Consider the following 10,538-nt stretch of genomic DNA (forward strand, 5'->3'; position numbering starts at 1 on the left):
GACTTAAAGCCCTACAATCTATTTTGCACGCAGCGGCTAGATTGATTTTCCTTGCAAACTGTTCTTCCTCTGCTGAGCCACTCTGTCATTCTCTACATCGGTTGCCTGTATTTCAACGAATCCAATATAAAATTCTTCTACTAACATACAAGGTCGTCAACAAAATTGCACCGACCTACATTTCCTCACTGGTCTCAAAATATCTCCCTACTCGATACCTCTGTTCTGCACAAGATCTGCGTCTTTCTTCCACTCTCATTACATCCTCCCATTCTCGGTTACAGGACTTTTTTCGGGCTGCACCCACTTTGTGGAATTCCCTTCCTCGCACAGTAAGACTTTCCTCTAGTCTTCAAACCTTCAAACGTTCTCTGAAAACTCACCTCTTCAGAGAAGCTTATGATATTCCTCAACCAGCATCTTAATCTCCCTAGGTTACCCTATTACCACCCTATACACAAAACAACAACCCTCTGACCAATATTGCTACACACACAGCCCACTTAATACTTTTACCTTTGCATTCTAGCTGGTCCAGTGTGCTATATGATGTAGCACATGCCCTTGTGTTTCAAACTCCCATTGTTCCATAGATTGTAAGCTTGCGAGCAGGGTTCTCTTACCTCTCTGTCTGTATGTATTACCCAGTATTGTTTTATTAATGTTTGTTCCCAATTGTAAAGCGCTACAGAATTTTCTGGCGCTATATAAATAAATGTTGATGATGATGTTTTGGTGGGCGCTAGATGATAGCTAGGTTGTGGAAGCGTGAGTGCCCCCTCCCCCCCCTTGTCTTTTCTCTAAGGTCCTATGGCTGGTTCTTGCTAACATGGAAAAAAATCACTTCACTACTACAAGACAAGGAGAACAAATTCCATCAAATCTGGGCTCCCTGGCTCTATTTCTAGGGCTCCCCACTTTATCACCCTCTAAATAGCCCTCTCCCCCAGTTGACCCCAGGCCTGCTGCTTCTCTGAGTCCTATAATACAGTCTTGTCGACCTTCCTCCCCATTGGAGTCTACACTCTTCTTTGCTCCCTTTACCTGATGACCATACCCTTCCCTCCTTCCCTGCCCCTCCAATCCCTATAGCTTCATTCACCCCCCCCTTTTATTCATTACCACCCGGTTTTAATGTGATTTTTATTTTTACAGCTGTAAGTGACACTGGCGGTTATTTGTATCATTAAAGTTCCATTTAATTGTTCTGTTACTTGTGTTTATATAATAAAATATTGAGTTAAAAAAAAAATTAGACTTTATAGTTTGTGTGCCATCACATGATTTTGAATTAAAACTAATTTAGTGGCTACAGAATTGATCTTGTATTACAAAATTAAAACTTATTGTTTGGTTGACAGCTACATTTGTGGCTAAAAATCTATTTTGTGGCTACATGTGTTGAAATTGTGTGATTATTACACAGCTAAAATAATGTTGCAGTGAATAAATAATGTTTCTAAAATATTATATTCATATTTCTATACAGGTTAAGCTACATTTCAGCACCTGAAGGAAACTTTGGTAAAAATTGGGCAACAGCCGTTGAATTCATTGCAGCTACTGATTTTCCCACTGATTTCCAGAGCACAAATGAGTTTCAGACTTTCCTTCCACACAGAATGTTGGTTGATGGTGATGTGGCTCCCTACATCTCTGACTTCTCTAAACAGGAAAACATGGTTCTGTTATCTTTACATTCGATCAAAAACGTAAATACTCTTACAGGTATGTGTATTTTATAGATATAATTAGGTGTGCAATATGCTTTTAGTACATACTGTTAATTTCTATTTATTCTTATTAAACAGTACAATATAACTTCTGGATTATTTTTGCCATATATAATATAGTGAGCAATTCCCTAGTAGTATTAGCCTGCATGCTAGATCAGTAAGTTTGATAGTAGAGAAGAATAACAAAGTAAGTGTCATAGAGAAAAAAATAAGTTGGGTTAAATTAACAAATTGCAGCCTGTTAATTTATTTTTCTGCTAGACAATAAAGTAAAGATGGTATTATCGTTATAAATTCTATGCAACAGAATGTATCAAAAAGATGGTCATAGAATAAGTAAGAATAAGTCAGCTCCAATGGGGCAGGGACTGATGTGAATGAGTACTCTGTACAGCGCTGCGGAATCAGTGGCGCTATATAAATAAATGGTGATGATGAATAATACTGGGGAGGAAACATGCAATTTTAAATCCAATAGTTAAAGAAAAACTTCACCTAAAATGGAATATTTAGTGGCTCTATGTTGTATACGCTAACAAATATATGGTGCAAAATCTAATATGCAGAACAATACCTGGTGTCAGGTCTAATATGAAGAACGCAACCTGGTGCTAAGTCTAACATGCGAGCCATATCTAGTACCAAAATTAGGGAAGCCTAACCGGCCCTATATGACCTTGAATCCCACTGTTGCCAGTTGTCTACTCTATCCCAAGGCTCCTGGGACAAGCTATCCCAGCTTACACCTGCACCTCCAGGACTTTTCTGAATTCCCACAGAGGCAGCCAGGAGCCATCTTGAACAACCCCTCTGACGGAGTCTGAACATTGCTCCTCCACAAGTAATACTTACCAGGGAAGTTGAACCTGTACTCCATCCAGGGACCTTCCACACCTACGGCAACCTCTTATCCTACCAGAGAAACGCTCGGCCCCTCCCTGATCCCAGATCAAAGTGCTGTCACAGGAGCCCTGTTCCTCTATCACTATCATGAGTACTGGGCATTGATTTCAGACTTTCTCCCTTGTTAGTTTGATGTCAAGCTAAATACTTCAGTGACGATTCACCAATACACTTTTATCAGCTTTAAATTGCTATATAAGTTTCTGTTTGTATGTTGACCTTGTTTGGCTATTTGTGAGCCTGCATCTGAATAAACAGTTTTGCTACACCTTACACAGGTAGCAATAGCACATGCGCATACTCATAGATTATAGGCTGATATTGAGGGTGACTTCTTCACATGTATTCTCCCTTTCCCTTTTCCTTCTTTTGGATAGATCCCCAAAGATCACCCACAGTCATCACTACTCCCCCAGACTCTCCAATTTTCGTTGTCAATGTGGACCTACTGCACACATCCTTTTGTCTTGATGATACGCTCCCACTTGATGACACAATTGTGGAATAATTACCATTTTCCTCTGAGACTCAACCCCAGCAATTTTAAATGCTGGACATCTCACAACATTAAATTCTTCCATGACACTGTCTCAGAAAAAGAAGAATTTTTTTTCGTATTTACAGATCCGCAACTTTTATAAGGATAAAATTAGTCAAAGTCCACATATCCATACTGTACTGGAAGTCTTCTGCCTCGGCAGTTCATCCTCCAACGACCTCATCTCAACCTTTTACTCACTTCTCATTAAACATGGCCAATTGATCAAGGAGCTACATGAACTCAGATCAGAGAGGGCTATGGGTGAATTTCCCCCTGAGGACTGGTCCCGGATACGCGAAGAAGTAGCTAAAAGCACCATTTGTGCACAGCTAAAGGAGAACTCATATAAACTTAGTTCCATCCAGACTTGGTACCATTTATCCCAATGCTTCAACTGCCTGCTGGCCTGGTTGTGGTGCAGAGGGCACTCTGTCCCATACATGGTGGGACTGTCCTGGAATCGTGGGCTAATGGAGAGGGGTCCATTGCTTGATTTCACTTATCACACAGGTACCTGCCACACAATATCTCCTACCACCTCCTCCTTTGCCCGGTCTCCAATCTCCCGAAATACACACAAAATTAAATTGGTTACATCCTTTTTGCAGCAAGATCTCTCATCACTTTAAACTGGGAAAAAAACAGACCCAACCCAACATTCAACCAATTATCCATAAAGTTTGACAAACATTCAAGTTAGAGCACATGACTAGTATTATACACGATCACCCCCTTCAATTTTCTAACATATGGAATGCTTGGACATTTTACTACGCTGATAGCCCTTCACCAGTCACTTAATACACTCCATACTCCAGTTTCTCAGTCCCCCCTCCTCCTTACTAACATTCCCCTGGATCCCTCTATATCTTCTCCCCCAATACCTTCCAAGACCACTCTTGAATGCTGGTTATATGTTATAGTTAAAGATAGGATGATCTATGGTATTGCCTGATTGCCTGTATAATTGATTGTTCTGTTATGAACCCTTATCATTGAAAACAAATTTTATCATGCTCCAATACCCTAGCCCCCTCTTCCTTTCTGTATCCTTCTTCCCCCATTCATTTTTCTTTCAAAATCCTTCAATACAAATATATATTTTTAAAAATTGCAATTTGTAAATACACTTAAAAGTATTTCTTGATTATTCATTCTATTAACTATCAATAATAGTGTAAAATATACTGCTTAAGCAAGCATAAACGGTTAATATGGATAACATTAGCGTGACATGAAATATAGGTGTATAAGCTGCAATTTGTTTTCTTCACCTGCCATAATACCTACTGTAGTCTTAGTCAACATCAAAGCTCCTTTAATAATCAATGACTTTGAACTTCAACTCCCACAACACCATTCCATTTTGCTATTGTTAATAGGATCTGGCTATGACAGGCTCTACATACATATAAATGTACAATAGGAATTTCCTATTTTCTTGTATCTGTCACTGTCTGATATATAATGTGTGAAGGTTTACCAAAGATATACATTTGAAGTTTGCATGCTTTAATCTACTGTACACCACTGAAAACAACAATTCTGCTTTTTGACTCAAACTGTTTCCGTCTTGAGCCATTTAATTCTCATTATCACATCCTGTGGTCTGTGAGCTGGTGAGGTGGTCCCAGCAATATACTGACCACATTTAATTTGTGTTTGCACAATAATAGAAGTTTAACTTTCGATATTATATTCAGTATATAATAACACAGATTAAATACAGCTGTCACTTGTAATCTTAAGTAAGATTTACTATTTACATTTTTAGAGCAATAATGCTAGTCAAACTTTATGTACTTTGATGGATAATTGAATGTTGAGTTTGCTGACTTAATATTACAAAATGAATATTTGAATGCATTTACTTCAAATGTAATTTTCAGAATTGATTTAGTTAAATATGCTTTGTATAAACTGAAAATATAATACCAGAATTATTCTCAGAACATTTCAATGCACTGCTTATTTCCCTCAGACTTCATCAAGGTACATGGGAAAGAATAACTTTAGAACGTGCTCAGTTTATTAAATAATTATTTCAAATAAGTTTAGTTATGGTGCAAACAAATATGTTATATGGTGCATAATATAACTGTATAAGATTATAATAATCTTAGAATGTTCCAAGTCCTTATTTAATATCATGGTGCAAAAGGCAAAGATGACCTGTTACTCACAACAGCCAATCTGTTCTGTCCTGACTATAAACTTCCCTTTAGCCTGTGTATAATCAGACAGACAGCATTACTACTCCTGCTTGTGATTGCACCAATAAAGCTTATCAATGCTTTCGTTCATGCATATATTATGCTTATTATTATGCATTTGTGAATTTTTAAGACAAACATATTTTTTGGTTTTACATGAGAAGGGGGTTGTTTCTGCTGTATTAGAGAGGTTTTTAGGTTTTAGCAAAAGCATTTATTGCAAATAAAATAAATGGATACAACCATAGGTGCAAGTGGGATGTAAGTGTCTGTGACATATGCCTGGCGTAAGTCAGGCACATTCTTCACAAATTAAACAAATGACTAGATTGGGGTTTTTATCTCATACATGCCCCCCTCTTATTGTGACTTACACTCATTTTGTGTGACACACTCAGTCTATCATTATTAATGGTCGTAAATGAGTGCTTACAACAATCATGTTTTTATCATATTCTAAAAACAGTAATATACCTATCCTCATCTAAGCTTTGCCCCATTAATATTCTTCTTTTATTCCTCGCTATCATCTCTCTTTATTTACCCAATCAATTAATTTTTACAAATATTCTTCCATTCCAACCAACCACATTTCTCTGGTAAGATGCCATCATATCTGTATAAATTTCCTCTGGTGTTGAGCTTCCACTTTGAAATGAATGGCCGGGCACCCCAAAGGTCAAGAAATTTTGACAGAGTGAAATTCATTTTAGATGCAATTTAACAGTATATAGTAATATTAATATAAAACATATTAAATATTGCAAGGCTATCCTCCCTGTGTCCCCCACCTCTCCTGTGTCAAATTACCTTTCCTCTATGTCCCTCCACCTCTCCCTTCTGTCTCCTTTGTGGACTTACATTTTTCCTCATATCTCTATAATATTATAATAAAAGTATCCAAAATATCTCCCTTTTATCTTCCATGTTACCATTTATCTTTCCCTTATCTGTTTCTTTTCTCTGTTCCTATGTGCCCCTATGTTCATTGCAGGTGTCCCTCTCTCTCCCTCGTTACCTATTGTCCCCTGTGCCTCACACCCTGCTTCTCTCAATCCTCTCTTACTCCTTGGTCCTCTCTATCTTTCCCTGTTCCTGCTCCTATTATTCCATTCACTAGTAAATTCACAGTATTGCCCCTCACAGTTTTGATCATAACAATGCACCTCCTTCATCACACTGTGCTTTCTCCTTATCACACTGTGACCTCTTTCTCCACACTGTGCCCCCTGCATCACACAGTGTTTGCTCCTTCATCACACTGTGCCCTCATTCATCACAATGTGTAACCACACTCATCACAATGTGCCCCCTCACTTATCACAATGTGCCCCCTCACTTATCACACTGTCACCTCCTTCATCAGTCTTTTTTCCCCTTAATCATAATGTGCCCCTCCATACAGAGCCGTAACTTAAAATTTTAGCTCCTGGGGCAAGTAACAAAAATGCCGCCCCCTAGCCCTCAATTTTAACCAAATGAACCTAAAATATTCATAAACTGCGCTCCCCTTCAGCATTGCACCCTGGGAGGTCGCTCCTATTGCACAGCCCTAGTTACGGCCCTGCCTCCATATCACAAAAAGCCCCTCCATTACACCGTGCCCTCCTTCATCACCCTGTGCCCATTACATTGTGCCCTCACTCATCACCCTGTGCCCATTGCATTGTGTCCTCCATCATCACCCTGTGTCCATTACATTGTGCAATCCTTCATCACCCTGTGTCCATTACATTGTGCAAGCCTTCACCGTCCTGTGCACATTACATTGTGCCTTCCTTCATCACCCTGTTTTCCCTGCTGTCCCCCTCCATTTATGCTTACCTCTCTATGTGCTTCTTTCTTCTGTCTTCTGCTTGTCCATGGGAGCTGCATGCGGCAGAAGCTTCCTGCTCCTCTCTGTGTCATTCCTCACTGACAGTGTCGGGACTTGGTGATGTCATGCCCGACACTGTCAGTGAGAATGGACCAGACAAGAGCAGGCAGCTGCAGGGAAAGCAGGTGGAGCGGATCGCCGTTCCAGTATGGTGCTCCCCCGCCTTGATTTCACCACTAACCGCCGGCCCTGGATGCTCCTGAAGTTAGGTGAAGTGCCGTTATGTTATACCTGCAGATACCGCCTCACTTTGAGCACTGCTCCCAACCCTGTCTTAGTCTCTTCCCCTCTCTTGTTTTCACTCTTCTTGACACACTATTGCACTTTTGAGCTTAGTACTGTCAGGCGCCGTCCCTGCAGTGCTGCTGCTCCCAGGGACGAACGCCCGACTCCTTCTGGTCACAAGCGTTCTGTTTTCTAGCAACAGAACGCAGTGCTGCCGGCCAACTGCATACATAGGCTCAGCGCCCAATTGTTGAGCAGCGGTGACGCTTCCTGTCTGAATCAGGGGGCTGTTCACTTTGCATCTGCCTATCCAGAGCAGGCTTTCTCACGCTCCAATCAGGAGCGCTCTGCCTCTATTTAAACCTGCCTCTGACACCACAAGGGTGCCAGAGTATTAAGCTCACACCTGATCTCCAGCGTTGTTCCAGTCTTCTGTCCCTAGTATCCTGCTGACTCTGCTTATTACTGACTTTCTATGGATCCTGATTTGGCATTAACTCAGCACTCCTGGTACTACTCTGCTTCCCTGACTACTCTTTGGCTTCCGACTCTGTACTGTATCGTCCTACTGGTTTTGACCTCTGCTTGTATGACTATCTGCTGTTCACCTATCTCGCTGGTGACTGTCTTTGAGAACCGCGACCTGCGCACCCTTTGCAACCAAGTCCATACTTCCTTGCGGGGGTCCCTGGTGAATACCAAGGATGCGTTTGATTCCGTGCCTCCCTGCTCAGTCACGTCAACACCAGCAGATAGCCTCCAATAAACTTCCATTGTGACAAGTGCACCTTTATTAATTGGGCTTTACTATTCTTTCTCTCTAACTCTCAGTCTCTCAAATATATTTTGTGACAGGAATTAGTTCAAAGGTAGCAAACCTTTTGACTATTGCTTAGTGTTATGGTGCAAAATAAGAGTCCCCATCCAGCAAACTCAAAGATTAAATATAAATGAGCTTTAATCATTTGCAATACCTGAAAGTAATAGATACATAGTCCCAATTCAAGGCACTATCTCACTTATTGGCCCTACTTCAGTCAGTGGGCAACTAGGCCATTTACCGCTATCTTTAGAGGCTGCATACACACATACACAGTCCTTTTAATTGTCCGAGGTTCACTCCTCAGTCAGTCCTCTTTGTCTCTTGCAGGACACACAATGGCCTCACTTTGGGTCCTTTACTTAACTAATTGCTGAACTTTCTCCTTATCTCATTGCTGAGCCTCTGACTGGCATATTCCAGTCTCCTAGGATAGGCTCCTTGTCCATCTCTAATTTATCCTATCAGATTTCCTGCCTCTAGAAGGACACACAGGTCGTCTCTGATCTTCTGAAATTTCTATGCTGTGGACAGGTGTGGCCACACACTAATTAACCCTGTAAGGGAGGATCACACGTGTGTGTGTGTGTGTGTGTATATATATATATATATATATATATATATATATATATATATATATATATATATATATATATATATATACACATACATACACACACACACACACACACACGAATAAGAGACTAAAATCAACCATTAAACAGTATAGTAATATATATTGTATGCATCTCAGAATAGCAGGGCTATCTTTAATATCTTCTTTTATTCCAATAGGTGGTCTTCTTTTGAGGCTATGGAAAAAGGCCATGTGCTCTGAACAAGGAAAAGCTGCAGGAAGAAATCTTCTTCAAAATATAGTTACAGACCCACACTTGGCACCGCAAACAGTAATTCAAATTATTATGGAATTGATTAAAAATTCTGCATGTTAGAAGAAACGTAACACATAAAGGAATGATCATATTTAGCAGAATTGTATTATGAAAATGACTAGCTGACACCTTTTAATAAGGTAATGCTGTTACACCTAATTTTCCAATTAGCAACTCTTGTTTATCTCATTCCCTTCTCGTTAACAAATGTCTTGCTGAAAATACAAATGAGAACTCTGTTAATTAGTCTTCTAAGTGATTATAAGGAGAGAGATTGATATAAGGCCAGGCAATCACTGGACTGAAACTACACTCCCCATGCACTCTACTGTGAGGGTTGGCAGAAAATGGGGCTGTAATATGAAAGATCAAACTGGAGTAGGACAAGTGCTTTGCCATAATCACTGGATGTTATTTTCCTCTGAGCTGATTAAGTGATTTGTGTCACAGATAAATAGATGCAAATAGCAATTTCATTAAACCCACTTCAGCGAACTGTGATGACGATACCGCAGTCAATATCATGGTATTCTCTACATTAAAAGACAATAATTGTTTTCTGTTCCTTCCATTGCTTCTGGATCAGGTACTACAGTTGAGAGCATTGACTAATGTCACAAGTACATTGCTCTAAGAATAATTAAAATCTTTACAGCATCACTGTTTTTCACCAAAACAGGTCAATTTCATGCTTTTCGTGTATAATTACTGCAATCAATTTTTTAAGTATATAATTTTATTTTAAGACCTTTTAAACATTTCCTAAATAGAAAAACTAAAAACTAAATGACTAAGTTTTTGGGCAAAGTTTGATTAAATGTTTATATGACCTTTAATAACTCTAGACATAGTTTTCAATTACATTGTGTCACACAATGTATACACTTCTAATATGGTTTTAATATATAACACTTTCAAAGAAAATAAAGTAATGATGTTTAAAGAAGAATGTTTTAATGTTTTTTTTCTTTTAATTACTTGGTTCATAGATCAGAGTCATTATACTTTAACAGATATCATGTATTATAATTTTAAAGTAATTACTGCAGCTGTCAGCTGTTGCATAATTAGGTTAATTCACCCAAGAAATGTTTTGCCACAAGCACTACTTGTCTTATTAGCATCATACCAACAGACACATTACACAAACAGTGCAAGGTCTAGCAGTGATGTAGTAGGTTGTAATGGTCAGCAGTTCAAAGGCAGGGTGTTTGTCATAATGCCATAGTTAGTAAAGATGAAAAAAGACTTCTAGATATAATGATCTAGAACATGGCATAACAAACCCCCAGTGAAGTATCTGCCATTTTGACTTCACAGTTGGGGAAAAA

General features: G+C 39.3%; 1 protein-coding gene across 1 annotated transcript in view; it reads left to right on the forward strand.

The window, feature by feature from the left end:
* C3H6orf58 (chromosome 3 C6orf58 homolog) overlaps nucleotides 1-10,035 on the forward strand; it is an 80,430-nt gene extending 70,395 nt beyond the window's left edge. Inside the window, exons 6-7 of the mRNA XM_075200659.1 lie at nucleotides 1,490-1,728; nucleotides 9,110-10,035. Of these exons, the coding sequence (XP_075056760.1) occupies nucleotides 1,490-1,728; nucleotides 9,110-9,267 (397 nt within the window). The 3' untranslated portion in view covers nucleotides 9,268-10,035. The remainder of the gene's footprint in view (nucleotides 1-1,489; nucleotides 1,729-9,109) is intronic.
* The last annotated feature ends 503 nt before the right edge of the window (nucleotides 10,036-10,538 follow it).

Source organism: Mixophyes fleayi, chromosome 3 (genome assembly GCF_038048845.1).
Source record: "Mixophyes fleayi isolate aMixFle1 chromosome 3, aMixFle1.hap1, whole genome shotgun sequence".
Taxonomy (NCBI): domain Eukaryota; kingdom Metazoa; phylum Chordata; class Amphibia; order Anura; family Limnodynastidae; genus Mixophyes; species Mixophyes fleayi.